Source organism: Ambystoma mexicanum, chromosome 2q, assembly GCF_040938575.1.
Source record: "Ambystoma mexicanum isolate Mex_15411 chromosome 2q, UKY_AmexF1_1, whole genome shotgun sequence".
Lineage (NCBI taxonomy): Eukaryota > Metazoa > Chordata > Amphibia > Caudata > Ambystomatidae > Ambystoma > Ambystoma mexicanum.
Genome location: NC_090924.1, coordinates 791,679,639 through 791,696,760, shown reverse-complemented (window position 1 = coordinate 791,696,760; position 17,122 = coordinate 791,679,639). Strand labels below are relative to the sequence as shown.

General features: G+C 48.8%; 1 protein-coding gene across 1 annotated transcript in view; it reads left to right on the top strand.

The window, feature by feature from the left end:
• The window catches only part of PITRM1 (pitrilysin metallopeptidase 1), a 1,609,076-nt gene that overhangs the window by 1,498,691 nt on the left and 93,263 nt on the right, over positions 1-17,122 (top strand). Inside the window, exon 26 of the mRNA XM_069648021.1 lies at positions 2,430-2,532. Coding sequence (XP_069504122.1) covers positions 2,430-2,532 — 103 coding nt within the window. The remainder of the gene's footprint in view (positions 1-2,429; positions 2,533-17,122) is intronic.

Genomic DNA, 17,122 nt, shown 5'->3' with positions numbered 1-17,122 from the left:
CACCCTAATGCTAGGTTATGTGTTTAAAGGTTTGCGGCATGCTCTTCCCGTCAGTGAATGCTGCAGTGTGATACCCAATAGCGGCATATCCCTCTGTACAGCAACCATAAATCTGCCTTCAGGGATGATCATGCGAAAATTGTCCTTTGACAGAAGAGGAAGTGTCTGACCGAGCGTGCAGTTCACCTTAATCAACGTCTCTGTGGTCTGCATGGTAATAGACACCTTCAGAAAAAAACGCTGTGGACTCCAATTGTTCATTTTTTTATGTTGCATTCAACATACATTCATATGTCTTCCGTACTGCATGCACCCCCCAACTCCATCAGTGACCACAGACGCTGGCACCAAATGTGCATCAGAGATTTGACTGGCAATCTCAGAAACTTTAGTGACTTTGGGGGAAGAGTTCCAGCAATGTTAAGTCACTTTCATGTGACACCAAAGTGAGGGCTTTGTAGGGGAAGGACACAGTCTATGGTGCCTGGCATACAATTGCCCACTAACTAGGGTACTAGGGCCTTCAAGAAGCCGAATGCTTGGGGGCTGCATAGACAGGTGTCAGTGCACTGTTGTAAGAGCAGTCAGGGGCATAGAGGCAAGATAATTAGTGTGGGGGCATGGGTTTGGGCCGGAAATAAGGAGACCAGTGTTTGCTGCCTCAGCTGTGCTGTAATTAAGCATGATACTGAAAAATTGTACTAAATATGTTGCATTTCGGACTGTAGATTACAATGCACCATAACATGGAGCACAGGAAAATGATTGACATTTTGTAGCAGAGTGAATTGTCAGTTTGTAGTTGGGTGCACTGTGGTGAATGGATTGAAGCTTGTGTAAACTTCTCCAGGCTTCATCGTCACAGTACTAGTTTGCCTCCAGTGGCATGGTGCTTGGTTTCAATTCCTATCTCTGCCAGTACCTTTTGGAATTGTCCTTTTTTAAATATATGTCGGTTATTTTATTTTAATGTCCTCAACAAATTGCAGTAAAAAAAGAGGAAATAATCTTTAGAGTAATGATACAAGAGGAGTGGTGGTGAGAGAGGAGAAAGCAGCTTTGAGCGAACACATACTGAATGCATTAAAAGTAGCAATGGTGGGCAGATTGAATCCTAGGACTAATTTGATTTAGGGGTTCATGCAATTGATGAGGCATTCACCCAGTTGATGAGGCATGCACGAGGTTTGAAGCCTGGTCCCTGGTCCACTACTGGTGCACCAAGTAGGCATTGAATCCTGCATCAACCAGTGCTACAGAGATTGATGTGCATCTTAATGCCTGTGTGCTTGAGAGGACACCTACAGGTCACTCTCCTCCCACTCGCAGCATGCCTGAAGGGCTTGGAGAAGCAGATGCTTCCACACTGGTTGAATGGCAAGGAGACACCTAGTGGTTAAATGATAAACTGAGTTTCAGAAGGCTGTGCACAATCAATATCTAAGATAGATTGAGGCCACATTAGCACCAAGATCTATGGCCAATTAGCTGAGCTGATGAAACAAAAAAAGATACCTATAGAATGCAATGACGGGTTCTGCAACAGGCTGCATCTTCCATGTAGCGAATATCCCAGGCATTTGAGGCACTACTGGGAGGTACAAGAGCTACTGGGAAATTTGAGGCTGCACTTGCATTTGATGGAAGTACCTGCACACTTGCGGTTGTGCCTTACATACAGTGATAATAGAGGCATATGAGTCATTGACTACCTTTGAATGGCATTACTGGAGCATTTGAAGTTGCACTTAAGATGTTAGGGTACCACCTGGGCACTTGGGGATGTGCCTTACATGTTTTGACCATGCCTTGCATGTGAAGCTATGGCTAGCACAACCTACATATCAGAGGCTATTGTTGGTCTATTCTGGCAGAGCTTGGAAATATGAGCGTATTTAGCATATAATGGCCATACCTGGAATATAAGGCAATAACTGGCATAGGGTCACAGCAACTCGCCATATAGAGCTTTACTGTTCTATGTGGGTGGGGCCCCTGATCTATGTACGGTCAGCTCGGTGGTACTCCTCACATAACAGGACCCCACCCATGGTATATCAAGGCACCCAAGTTAATATACGATTAGTACCAAAAGTCTTGTGACTGCTTGAATAGCTCTCTTTTATTGATATTAAGTTAATTCAAGTATTTTTTACAGCCGCAATATTATATGTGATGTCAGCAGAGCCAAATATAATGCAAGACCCCATCCTACCTTGTCATCAGATGTGTTTTGGTCAATTGATTTCCTAGTAAATGCTGACAAATAGTTTTAATCGTTGAAACTCTGAATTGTCATTTCAACCTCACCTGTGATGATCCTACCGATGTTACATTAAACAAGGCTTTGCCTGAACTGCCAACTGGTATGCTTAAACATATGTGCCCCTTTACATGTGTTAGTGCTGAACTTCAGTGTTTGCTTTTAGGTTTAAACCAGTTCCTGTATGGAATATCTGATGAAATGAGGCAGCAGCACCGGGAACGGGTTTTTGAAGTGAGCCATGAGACTGTGACTAAGGTTGCTAACAAGTACGTTTTTTTTTCTCTTAATAAATAGCAACATATTGCTTTCCAATTGTCAAGTGCATTTCAAAAGGTAATGGTACAACATTTGTAAAAAAAAAAATGTTTTAAATAAAACTTGTGAATGCATACCATGGCATAGTACTGTATACAAAGTAAAACGTTATCCACCATTTAATCTTTGGATTGACAGAATGATACTTCTATGACCCGTCCCCTTTCCTTCATTCTTATGGGTAATTTCGTCCTATGGGAACTGGTGTCTGTAGCATGATGTAGAGCTGCATTTCAGTTTGCACATGCACTGCTAACCCTGCGCATAAACCGAGGCTTTCGTATGTATGGGCTCTCCTGTTCGGGATAGGCATATCTTTGCGTAAGTGCGTATTTATAGTGCGCTCAATTAGGGTGAGTGCCCCCTCCTTAGGTTAGGCCCAGTCTGACGGTACCATTTCCCGGCTTTCCCTAGATGAAGTGGGGGGGGGGCATGTATGATATGTGCCCTAGTATGACATTAGTGCTCTCCTTTGACAAGGCGCCCACTGCGCACATGGCTTTCTTGTATTCTAGGGTTTGGATCCTGTGGAGGCAGATATACCAGGTTCACCTATATATTTCTCCATTATCTCTTGGTTCATGTAGGACCTCAAGTGTGATCGATTGACTTCAACTTCCGCTGGCATAGCAACAAAATGGACAAGTTGGCGGGCAAGGTCTCAGATAAGGAGAATAGGTGACTGTGCCCCCAGGCCCTCAGAAGGCTCACAAGGATTTTTGGCTTCACCAGTCATTAACATAGCTGGATCTGTGTCTATAACTACAACAGTGTCTTCAACTACAGCAGTCGTGTCTTGATCAGACTGAACTGACACTTCCTGCTCCTTCAGACTTCCACACCATTGGACTTTCCCCCTATTTACAGGTTTCTGCCCCAACCAAGGGAAATGAGGAGGCCTTCAGATCATCTTTCCATGTAGCCTAGATTACCAGAAACCACAGTGTACTTGCCCCATTCTGTTGGTGTGAAAAATCATGTTATTCTTAAAGCCCATGTCTTCGTTTAAGTTGAGCTCTCCCCTCATGAGGCCAGCCCTACAGAAATGTAGAGATTTTGATGGCTCCATGAGCTCTTTCTTCCTAGATATGATTAGGAGGGTTTTCTGTTTCAGCAGCATCAGGGAGTGTTGGGCTGTTCCACGACAGCTTACAATACCACAGCTGGAGAGGAGGAGAATGCTCTGGATGCAATGGGGAGGAATGTCACCTCCAATAGTATGTGCCATCTTAGCCAGGCTAACACCGGCGCAATCCTAGCGGTTTACGACTTATGCCTCTTGAAGGAAATGTCAGAATTCTCACTACGCTTGCCAGATGACAGGAAGTATCTGTTTTTGCGAAGCATGGGGGAGGCATTATAACTGGCCAGGAATCCGATATTGGATGGTGAAAAATGGGATGTGCCTTAACTCCACTAAAATGGAGCGCATGCCCTTTGGATCCCCTAAGCCAGATCTAAACTGGAGGACCAGTACAAGAGTTTCTCTATTGATAATTATATCATCAAAACGGTAGATCGAGTCAAAACACTGGGTGTCATTTTTGAATCTTCTTGGAACTCTAATCTGCACATCGATCAGATCTGTAATAAAGCACAATATCTTCTTAGGTTACCCAAAAGAGTGAAACCATACGTAACAGAGGCCAATTGCAAGACCCTCGTGCATGCATTAATCATGCTGAGGATCGATTATTGTAATGTTCTGCTGATTGGAGATAGTAAAAATTGCTTGAGGCTCCTCCAAGTTCTCCAAAACGATGCAGCCCATATAGTTAAGGGGTCCCTAGACATCAGACCATTACTATTCATAGGAAGAATTTACACTGGCTTCCAGTGGAAGCACAAGTCCGTTTTAAAGCTTTGTCCATTGTTCACAGATGATAGTATGGCAAGGCCCGGACTATTTGAGAGACTGTGTTGCTATTCAGCATCATCTTAGATCTATCAGAGCAAGTGAGTGAGTGTGCCTATTGGTCGCAATAAGTAGAACAACTCGGGGCATGGGCAGATCATTAACTGTCCGCACCGCCACTCTGTGGAATCAGTTGCCTAGCGAGTTACGCTCTGAGACAGACCTCTTGAGGTTCAGGAAGAGGCTAAAGCCTATTCTTTTTGAGTAACCTAGGTGTTGCTTATGCCCACCAGCTGCTGGCTTTTTCCCACTCTTTTGGATTCTGGGCGCCCTGATGCCTGTGGGCTTCGGCGCCTTACAAATCCAAAATCAAATCAAATCAGGTTTGTGTTTGAATATCCTCCACTCACTGTGGCTCAAGGGCTTTAATCTATTCCCTGGGGGAGTGTGACTGGATGGCCGTGAACATGGCCGCCTGATCCTGACTCTCTGGACACCCTTGGCAGCCCTCGCTAAATATGAGCGGAGTCAGTGCTAGCAATTAAAGGCATATGCAGGGAGTGGAATTGTCAGTGCACTTCTGACGGCGCGATCATGGCAGATTAAACAGAGATGCGGAGACCCGGCTGGTCTGCAAGCTCGGAGGACAAAATGGATGGAGAATAGCTGGAGAGCGCTGTTCTGAAGGAAGGGAAGGTTGAGCATGACGTAGGACAAGCGGACAGAAGATCGGTAAGCGAGATATCCAGAGGCGAAAAGAAGCAGTCGTCTGTGCGAATGCAGAAAGCAGCTGGCACCCCGAGCAAGCACAGTAGTTACGGGGGGTGGCGGTGCGTAGCAGCAAAGCGGACACACCACACTGAAATAGGCAACTAGGTGAGAGTGGAGCAGCTTGGGGAGCGGAGTACGCGGGAGGCGCGGCAGCGGAGGGCGTTTGACACAATTGATAACAAGGCCCTGAGAGAACAACATTGCGATAGAAAGAGGACTAAAGTACTGTTGATGGCAGGGGAGGAAGTGAGGCACAATAATGAAGGTGCTCAGCTGAAATACATGTTGGAAGAATACTATTGAGGAGGCTTTGTTAGGGTTAGAGATCATATCAGAAGCAAACATTAAATGCAAAGCTTCTTCACAGAAAGACAGGCAAATACTAAAGGAAGCCTTAAGCACTAATCTGGAAAGCATAACAATTGGAAAAAAGACAGCACCCCTGACTGCAGAAAAAATTGCATCCCTTTATATAGGAGGGAAATAATCAGGGGTCAGGGATATGGAAGCTAGATCTCATTTTACAACAACTGGCGAAACTCAACGATGTAGTTGCTGGCATGGACACCAGAACAAAAGAAACACATGGAGAAATCTCAAATGTGAATGCAGAGTTGAACAAAAGGAATGAAAGAATAGTGGGTGTTTTATTTGATTTATTGTGCAGTTGTTTGGTGCTTATACATCAAGTAAATTGTGTCTCAAAGCGCCCACCGGGCAATGGGAGGGAACATGGGAGTGAAAAGCAAATATAATAACAATGAAGAGATAGAAAGAATTAGTCCTACTTGGCCCTGTGAGCATTCAGAACATGCAAGTGCAGAGAGAGAGAAGGGACTAGGGAGGGGGTAAGTGTTAGGGGTTCCACTGAGGGAAGTGCTAGGGAGAACATTTGCATGCAGCTGTTAAGGGCCTTACAGAAATCTCTTGGTAAGATTGGTGAACTGCCAGTACAATAAGTGCAGGCCTGTGAGACAGGTCAGTGGATGCCAAAAGGCAATTACAGGGAGTGGGCAGAGTCTGTAGGTGATTCGGGGTTGGGCGAGGCCAAGACCTAGAAGGATACATAAGGACATGGTCACCGATCTCAGCGACTGATGGGTTTAGCAAGGGAGTGAGAGGGGGGGAGGAGGAGGTGAAAAGGAAAGTCTTGAGTTGCTTCTGGAATTTGAGGAGATCCGGCTCAAGGCGGAGATGAAAGGGGAGGCTGTTCCAAAGGAGGGAGCCAGCCGAGGAAAGAGATCAGCCACCAGCTCGCTATTTAGAGAAGCACTTGACACTTCGAGTTGGCGCTGGCATGCGTAAAGATCTAGAGGGAGAGTATTTGTTGAGAGCCGGTTATAGATGGCGTGGTCCCCGTCCACATAAAGACTTATGGATGATGCAGAGGGATTTGAATTTGATCTTTGCAGCAACTGGGTGCCATTGGAGAGATTTTAGGGCTGGTGAGATACGGTACCTGGGCTTAAGGCCAAGTATAAGTCTTGCAGCCCCATTCTGTATAAACTGGAGGGGACGTAGAGAGGAAGAGAGTAGATTAAGGAAACGACTGTTGTTGTAGTCAAGGCTAGAGTGTAACAGAGCTCTAGAGTCATTGAGCTTCTGGGGGAAAGTGAGGAAAGGAAGGATTCCTTTGAGGAGGTGGAGCTGAAAGTGGGCCTTCTTAGCAAGGTACTGGATGTGAGGTAGGAAGGAGAGAGAGGAGTTGAAGACGACTCTAAGGTTTCTTGCTTCAGATGAAGGAGAAGGGGGATAGCCCATAGAGGGTGGGCCAGAGTGAAGGGAAGAAAGAGAGAGCAGGAGTCCCAATGGGAAGGATCTCAGTCTTGCTGACATTGAGGCAGAGATCATTGGAAACACACCAGGACTGCATGGCAGATACAGTCCGGAAGGATGGAGGAAGTAAGGAGAGGATCAGAGGGAAGTTTGAAGAAGAGTTGTCTGTCATCTGCATAACACTGGAAGTAAGGGGAGAAAGATGGATGACAAAGTAGAGGAGGTGTCGGATAAAGTATTCTCTCTGCAGTCACAAGAAGATGTGAAAATTGTGTTGGAAGACCGAAAGAGGAGGAATAACATACGTTTCTTCCCAGAGAAAACTGAAAGAATGGATCCAGTAAAATTTATGGAAAAATGATAATCCTGAACATGGAATTTAAGGAACGCCTCGAAATATAACAGGCGCTTAGGGTGAGGAGAAAAATTTAACTAACCCTCAAGCACCAATGCCAATAATTGAATTCTTCCTGAGATATCAGCAGGTGAGGCAAATCCTTTTAATCGCAAGAAGCAGACCCTATACTATGGGAAAACCATAAAATCTGCATATCAAAGGACTTCTGGAGGAGATGCTAGAAACGAGGAAAAGGTTCCTCAACATGAGACCACAGCTAAAGAAATGGGACCTGCTATAAGGACTGCTAGATCCAGCCAGGATGCTTGTAAAGAAAGCTGAAAAAAACCAAAGGAGTATGCAAACTCATCAGAGCTGTGGAAGTTCATGCAAGATTTAGAGATGCAAGTGATATCTCGCAGCAGCAAAGTGAGAGCAGATATAGCCTAGAGAAACACCAGCAGGAGACGAAGCAGGGGTGGCAGAGAGAGTATGCTCCTGGTAGGAATAAATGTCAGGTGCAAGTTAATTAGTGACCGAAAAGGGACACAAATAGAAAGACCCATGGAGAAATTGAGGTCATTATTTAAAGTCCCCAATTTGGAGAAAAGATTAAGACAAAGCACTAAACTACAGAACTCAAGAACTAGCTAATAAAGATAAAGAACAATTGGGGGATGCTAAGGAGAATGAAAAGTTCAACATTAGATACGCAAGACACCACTAACAAGCTAGGAATGAATGAGACTGAAGACCAGAGAGGAGGGAATGATAAAAAGGGTAGCTCCAAGACTCTAACGGAACAGAGTAAAATTTAACCATATATGGGGGGCGTGGTACATGGCCACAGGCTAGGACGTGTTCCCCGTGAGCTCCTGCTGATCCGACGTCGATCCGCTTGAAAAAACATACTTTGTGCTTGCAAAGTGCTGCCTGTTTTCAGCTGGAAATATCTGAATATGAGAAGCATGCGGAGATCGAGGAGCGGGTGAGAACTGTATATGGAACGACACGTTGTGAGTTAATGAAGTTAGCGAACACCGGACGGAGAGCAAATCAAAATGGCCCTCAGGTGAGAACAAAGGGAGTCCCTGGACAGTCATACGGAAACATTGTAGAGCGGCGCCGTTCGTCAACAAAAGCGGTTTTACTTGAAATAAACGAGTGGCTGTGACAGCGCTCCCAGCTGATGAGTTTTGGAGGACCAGCAGGGACGCTCATACACCGGACCAAAGGCAACAAACTATCGCCGCCGGAGCCAACTGTGAGCATGTGATGGAGCACGGCATGGAAGCTGGTCAAAGATATATTGTAACAGACTGTTGGAGATCGAAAGCGCTCACACGCGAAGCACCGGAGCAAGAGAAGGTGAAATGTACAACGTGAGAGGGATGAGGCACGCGACGCTGATAAAGCTAGGCGTGGACCCCTGTATAAGTAGACGGATGAACGGAGGAGTAGAGGACACGCTCCGTACACCACAATACGGACTGGTGAGCGACGTCGGGTCACATTAAGGCTCCAGCTGACCCCGCCAGAACCAAGCGTGCACACGCCGCAGTGCTGGTGCACAAGTTAAAAGGGCAAGCCTGCAGTTGCGAGCGAACCAAAACGGAAACTACAAGTAATGGACTTGGCAGAAGATGCCGAAATTTAATCAAGATGGCGGCCAGAAGCTGAAACCGCAGTATGCCAAGAAGCAAGTAACTCTGGTGGGGAAGAGGAAGCAGAAACACTGACAGCTTGGAAGCATTTAGTGGCTATGCTATTTGGGCCCGCGCATGATTGGTCGAGTGACCGAGACTCAGTAGAGTACTTAGATGAAGAACCCCACCTGCAAGGCGCAGGAACAGGAGGTGTGGAAGAATAGGCTCGGGGGTGGAGGGAGCAGTGTATATCATTGGCACAAAGTAATATTTGAATGTACTGCAAGTTTGGTTTGTATTGTTAAAATGAAATAATAAAAATTGTTCAAAGAAAATGTAACCATATATATCACAATATGCGCGAGCGGGTGGGGAAAGATAAGGGGGGTGGGGAGGAGGCACCATGGATTTGGAGGGTCACTGCACTACCAAAAGAGGCCAAGGAGCTGGGAAAGAAAGTCCTGCTCTGGATTAAGCCGTGTTCAGTGAAAACAGGAAAATGGGAATTAAGCGAAGATGAAGAGAACAACGAGGCTAGGCCTGTTGGGTGATAATTATAGTTTGGTTTGTAGGTTGGTTACTAAATATATAGGTTCCAAATTCAAACATACAAAAAAGGGCACACAAAGTACAAAGGGGTATTTTGTGAAGAATGGGGAAGAACCACTATTTAACAGTCACACAGCTGCCGAAAGCAAGTGTGCAGGACCTAACCCAGCGAACAGGCACATCCCAGCGTAATCAACAATAACCTCAATATAATATCACTTTATCAACGGCATGAACCTTCATGTGAAGCTCATCAGAATATAATAGCATCTTGTGGTGGAGCGAGCCCACATACCACTCCTGCCAAGAGATTCACCTCACCAAATGGGAGGCGGACAAGCTAAAAAGGGATTGAGTGGGGAGGGCGAATCACAGCAACCTGGAAAAGGGGAAGAGGTGCAGGGTAACTTTTATCCGTAAAATGCTTCTAATAAGAGTATCCAAGACAAGACAGGGTCAGACGTAGAAAGTAGGAGACAGTTTGAGGAACTTGTTTGGGATATCAAATTCTTGGCCTCTGTGCCCTATGTATTCTTAAAGTGTTGCATGTTTGTGAAGACATAAGCGGAGACGTGAGTTCCTCTACTCCGTGTCACATAATTTGGTATAGCATTGCTTCACACATATACACACGCCACAAAAATGCTGTTTGATGCGAAAATATGGTTAAAACCAGCTCAAGTTTTATTATTGATTGGGAATCATGTAATTCAGTTGGCCCTCTGAGATAACACGTGTTTCGACATAAAATATGCCTTTGTCAAATCAGGGCAAATCTAAAGCAAACCAAGATTTATTTTATAACAGTCAAAAATAAAAATTCAAAATAAATATATATATTTTTTAGAAAATATCAATTGTTTTCATTTCATTGTATCATTTGGTCAGTTTAAATAGTCATTGCAGTTACAAGAATATATGCCAAACCATATACCAAATATTCCATGTGCCAGTCAACAGTTATCCATCATACTGTTCCATTTAGATTGCCATATCATACGATGAATAATCAGAAAATACAATATTTCATATTTGTTAATAGATAGTCCACAGAGATGCAGGAGGGGGTCAAGGTAAGGTAGTTAAGGAGATTATAGAAAACACAATGCGAAAGAGAAATGAGAAAAGTAAATATGTGAAAATGGTGGAAAGACTGTAAATACAATTGGCAAATTTAAATAATTATTGATAGTTTTTGGCAATGTGTCTATTTATAATGGTTACTTGAATTCAATCATGATGTGTTGCCATTTACAAACATCTGCGTAATAGATATGTTGCAAGGATGTCTTATTGGTGGGTTTCCACCTCTTACCCAAATTCTGTTGCGTATTGGCATCTATTTTTAAAGTTGAAATTGATGCGTCATGGGTTAAATCCCTCCTAGGTATAATCAAAGCCATCATTAGTGTTAGTTTGAAAATAAGCTTATTGTAGTGTATTATTCCTATGGTCAACCTGCCCGTTGTTGTATGTCTTTATTTAAATATGTGTAATGTGATTTCCCCTTATGATGCATATTGGGTGTTTTAATTGTTCATTTACATGCAAAGGACCCGAACTTGCTAAAGCATGCACGAAATTAAGGATGCCCGTTTGTGTCATTCTTGAGTCAAATGCATGTAAAGTACAAAGTTTCCTCTTTCGGCACATATCGGGTATATTTATTTTCTTAGAGTAAACCCAAACTTGCTCAAAAATGTGTGAAATAAGGACAACATGAATTGAAGGCTCTTATTTTAATAGTTCTCCAGCATGGGGTCTGGCATGGATTCACATGCTCATGAATATTCCCCGTCGTCAGGGTGGGAATCCTCGGTAAAGAAAAAATCAGTTTTGTTTCTGATCTTTTTTAGTAGTAACCAATCACTGATCTCTGGGTCATACTGCCCCCAGCCAATGACTGCCCTCTCCCTAAACCCCGCCTCTGGCAGTCATCCTCAGATTTTTACCGCACGCTCAAGTGTTGGGAGTCCTCCTGTTTAGCTCTCAAGTTTTTTGCTGCGTTTTCACGCTTTTTCAGGAGAATTTCTCATTTTTTCGGTTTAATCGAGCCTCAAGCTCCACCGTTTCTACTTCCGACAACGGGTATCCTTTTCGGAATTCTTCTACGCCCCTCAAGGGTGAAGTTTTCATCGAGTTTACACTTCTTGGAGGATTCCGGAAGATCTGCGGCCTACCTCAACGAACATGGCCCAGGACAAGGGAAGCTCGACGCCCAGATCCAAGCTGTTCAGGTACTGCCCTGGATGCGGATTGCAGAACGTTTTCAAGGAGGACGAGCACTTGCGATGTCTCTACTGCCTTCATGAGGACAAGACGCACGTGGAGAAGGACTGTGCGTTCTGCAAGAACCTTTCGGAATGGACCAAACAAGATCATCGTTCCCATCTCGCTGCCTGGCTGGAGAAGGGCACAGCAGGTGAGAAGGCGGGTTTTAAGTCCTGTGAGGGCGCCCCGGCGACGGGGGCCCAACAGAAGGCCAAGCACCGCGGGCACCGGGAGCGCCGAAAGGTCGGGCTCTTCGGCTGCCAGGCACGGCGCTACTTCCCCGGCACGTTCGACCACGAGCCAGCGCTCTGGTTCGGGGAAGAGGTAGTCCGAGAACCCGGGTAAGCCGCTGGAGCGGACCCGGTCGATTTCGAAGGGGGAGCGAGGCGCTGACCCTTCCCCCAAGGCGAAGGCCCAGGACGCACCTAAGGTGGTGAGGGCTTTGATCCAGCCGGCAAAGGCCTCTTTCGAAGTGGACACTGCGACCCTGGCAAAGCCGGCTCAGACTACGCCAGTGGAAACGAACTCTGGGCCCAGAGTATCCCTGCCACCGCAGAGGCAATCCTCTTTCCAGCCCATCGTTAAGACCCCCGTCAAGCCCCCGGTGGAAAAAGAGGGGGGGGTGCGGTGGCCATTACAGACTCGGAATCGGCCTCTGAGGAGGAGCTGGTGGAAACCGAGAAGGGCCTCAACGAGAGGTCCATGGGCCTCAACAAGAGGTTCATAGACCTCAACGAGAGGTTCGAGAGGGTTCGATCCCAGGGGGCGGTCCTTGCTGACGTGATCGAAGATAGCGACGATGGTGACGTAGAGGGCCCAGTGGAGCGGCCATCCCGTCCGTCGCAGCCATTACCCAAGCCCCAGGATAGCTCGGTGGCCATTTTGTTGGCAATCCAATCCTTATGTACCGAGATAAGGACGAGATTACCACGGACCCCGACGTAGGATCCAGAACCAGGCCCGTCGGGAAGCCCTCCGAACAAGCGAAGGAGAGTCCACCCCGCTCCGCCCTTTGTGCCTGCGAGACCTGTGGACCCCTCATCCTCGTTGGACCCTAGAGAGGATACGGCGACGGACACAGACGATGACGGCGGCAATGGCACAGCGGACATCCCGTCATCACCTCACCCCCTCCCCCCCCCCCCGCGGACTTCCCCAGCCGACGAAATTGGTTGGCTCTTTCCACGCCATGATAACCAGGGCATCCAAGCTCTTCCAGCTCTGCCCTGAAGAATAAAAAAAGGAAGGGTTTCTGTACCAACGACGAGAGGCCAAGAGGAAGACGGTCCTCGCAGTGCCTTTGCTCGACGACATCTGGGACGAGGGGCTTGCTGTCCTCAAGAACCCTTCCACGACACCCACCAAGAGGGACAGTTACGAGAAGAAGTACTGAGTCCCCGATGCCGCCCCCTTGTGCCTTAGGGCCCAGCCCACGCCGGACTCTGTCGTCTCGGCAGCGGCTAAGAAGAAGGCAGCGGGTGCGGCGGCTTCAACTTCCACTTCCCCGCCGGACAGCGAGGGCAAGAAGTTGGACTCCATGGGATGACGAGTCATCTCGTCGGCGGCGACGACGATTAAGGCGGCCAATGCCTTAGCGATCGTGGCCCGCTACGACAGGGAACTCTGGTTCAAGATGGCTCCCCTGCTAGACTTCCTACCTGACGACAAGAGGGCGGAGACCCTAGAAATTCTGCAGGAAGGCGAGGTGGCGTCGGATCACGCCATAACGGTGGCAACGGACATTGCTGATACCGGATTTCGCCAACTGGGCAACGGAGTTTGCCTCCGACGACCAGGATGGCTCAAGGCGACAGACTTTCGCCAGGATGTCCAGACCAGAGTGTTGGACATGCCGTTCGATGGCAACAACCTCTTTGGTAAGGCCGTGGACGAGTCTCTACAGGCCATCAAGACCGACTCGGAGACGGCCCGGGCCCTAGGGGTGCTTCAACAGCGACGGCCCTTTCAGAGCTCCGGAGGCAGACTGGGTGCCTCCAAAGGTTCCAGCGGTAGCTCCTCCACTTACCGCCAGGCGGCACGCTCCTCTTCCCAGGAGGCCTACAGAGGTCGCGGCAAGCAAGGGGGATCCCGCCGTCATCGCCAAGGAGGCGAAGGCGGCAAGGCCGCCTCCAAGCAAGACTGACCCGGCCGTGTTGTCGGGCCCCCACCGAAGCACCCCGGTGGGAGGCCGGCTGACGAAGTTCGTCAGCGTGTGGGAGTCCATCTCCACCGACCATTGGGTGTTGGACACCCTGGCCAACGGGCACTCGCTGGAATTCCAAAAGAAGTGCCCTCGCATTCCTCCCGTGGCCAGGAAGGAGAATCACGTCCCTCAACTGCTGTTGGAGGTAAGGGCGATGCTCAAGAAAGGTGCCATCAAGCTCGTCCCCAGAAGGCTCCGGGGCTCCGGAGTGTACTCAAGGTACTTCCTCGTCAGGAAGAAGACAGGCAGTTGGCGCCCCATCCTGGACCTGCGTCGCTTAAACAAGTACATCAAGGCGCAGAAATTCAGGATGGTCACCCTCCAGCACGTGCTGGGACAGCTGGAGGAAGGCGACTTCCTATCGTCTTTGGACCTGGAGGATGCTTACTTCCACAGCCCCATTCTAAAAAGCCACAGGAAGTTCCTCAGGTTCGTGGTTCAGGGACGCCACTACCAATTCAGAGCCCTACCGTTCGGATTAAAGTCGGCACCCAGGGTTTTCACCAACTGCCTGGCACCAGTGGCGGCGCGGCTGCACCTGCAGGGGATCCACGTCTACCCCTACCTGGACGACTGGCTAATCCGGGCAAGGACAAGGGAACTCGCTGTCAAACACACAGGACTGTCCAGTTGCTCACGGAGCTGGGGTTCGCCATCAACTACCCCAAATCCCACCTGGTTCCATCGCAAATAGCACTGTTTATGGGAGCAAAGCTCGATAAAGTGGGGCAATTGGCCTCCCCTTCAGAGGAGAGGACCAAGAACATCCTGGGCAAGGTGTGGCGCCTGCTAGCCACGGACGTGGCCAGGGTGAGGTCCATCAAGTCCCTCCTCGGGATGATGTCCTCATGCATCTATCTTGTACCCCTTTGCAGACTTTGGATGCGTCCGCTACAGGAGTTCTTCGACGCCCCCCGGCTTCAGGCGACGGGCTGTTTCGAGGACAGGATCCCTCTCGACGAGGAGCTCCGTCGGGCGATCCTATGGTGGGGCATCCGTGCTCACCTCACGACAGGCACGGACTTTCAAACCCCGGCGTTTCAGGAGACGGTGACAACGGGCGCCTCTCTGGAGGGTTGGGGGGCCCACACCGGAGACCTCCACGCAAGAGGCCTTTGGCTCCCGGAAGAGAGGTCTCTCCACATCAACATTCTGGAGCTCAGAGCAGTGTTCTGGACTCTCAAGTCGTTCCTTCCGTCCCTCAAGGACAAGGTGGTGAGGATCTTCACCGACAACACCACCACAATGTTCTACATACGGAAGCAAAGGGGCACCAGATCCCCAGCCCTATCCAAGGAGGCCCAGGATCTGTGGCACTGGTCCGTCGCCCAGGGGATGTTTCTGGTTCCCTTCCACCTGGCAGAAATAAAAAACACCATTGCCGACTCACTCAGCAGGGAGCTGCGCTCATGACACGAGTGGGAACTGCGCCAGGATCAAGTGGATCGACGCTACCAATGATGGGGCAAACCCCACATCGACCTGTTCGCGATGGCGACAAACTCCAAGTGCCAGAGGTTCGCCAGCAGGTTCCCACAGCCGAGGAGCATGGGCGATGCTTTCTCGTTCCCCTGGGACGGCCTGTTTCTATACGTGTTCCCTCTGTTGCCATTGCTGCTCCGCCTCATCAACCAGCTCAAGAAGTCCAGGTGCAGGATGATCCTCGTCGCACCAGCGTGGCCGAGGCAGATCTGGTTCCCGGACCTTCTGGACTTGTCAACGTCCCCACCAGTGAAGCTGCCGGCGGATGAAGGAGGCGCCATTCTCCATCACGACCCACAGTCGCTGAACTTGCAGGCCTGGCTCCTGCAGCACTAGAGTTTGGAGGGTACGATATACCGGCTGATTGCAGAGAGGTTCTTGCAAAGGCCAGGGCGTCCTTAACTCTCAGGTGTTACGGTCATAAATGGAAGAGGTTCTCTATCTGGTGCCGTGCACAGAAGATTAACCCTCTGTGGATTACGGCCCCTCAAGTGCTGCCGTACCTACTGTCGCTGGCCAAAGCTGGACTGGCTCACGCCTCCATCAAAATACATCTGGCTGCCATCTCCCAATAGACCAGGACTACGGGACGGGCGTCCTTGTGGTCTCATTGCCTGGTGAAAGAATTTATGAAGGGACTATTCCGATCATTCCCGCCGGTGAAGGCTCCTGCCCCGGCGTTGGAGCTTAGTGTGGTGCTGACCATGCTCATGGGGGCCCCATTCGAGCCTATGCATTCGGCGCCTTTGAAGTTCCTGTCATGGAAGACAGCGTTCCTCATGGCCATCATCTCCGCACGACGAGTGGGAGAGATCCAGGCCCTATCTTGCAAGCCTCCATACTTGACTTTTCATGACACGAGGGTGGTGCTGAGGACGCACCCCTCCTTCATGCCCAAGGTGCCGTCGGACTTCCACCTCAACGAGCCCTTGGTGTTACCAGTTTACTTCACGTCGCCTTCGATGCCGGCCGAGAGGACTTTGCACTCGCTGGATGTAGCTAGAGCGCTGAAGTTCTACATGGACCGCACAAAGAGTTTTCGGAAGACGTCACAACTGTTTGTGAACTTTGGGTCTGTGAATAAAGGGAAGGCTCTCTCGAAGACTTCTATTTCCAGATGGCTCTCCGGCTGCATCATGCACTGTCACCGGTTGGCAAACCGACCACTACCCGGCCGTCTGAGAGCCCATTCGACCAGAGCTATCGCTGCTACCACGACGTTCCTGTCTGGTGTGCCCCTGCTGGACATCTGCAGGGCTGCTATGTGGAGGTCGACACACGCCTTCACAAGATTCTACTGTGTCGATCGGGACTCCAGGGAGGAGTCCAGGGTCGGCCAAGCAGTGCTGCGCAACCTGTTCGCTTAAGGTGAGCCTGGTGAGGAGGTAAGAGATGCTTAATGTTGAATTGTTGTATTGCTTAATGTTGAGCCTGTTGCCACCTCCTGTGGTTGTGCATGTGTATACTGCTATGTATTCTTTTATTCATGAGCATGTGAATCCATGCCAGACCCCATGCTGGAGAAGGAACAAGTTACTTACCTGTAACTGTTGTTCTCCAGCATGGGTCTGGCATGGATTCACATGCGAACCCTCCCACCTACCCCTCTGCGGCTCTTCACTTGGTCATACTGCCACTTGGCGTGCTACCA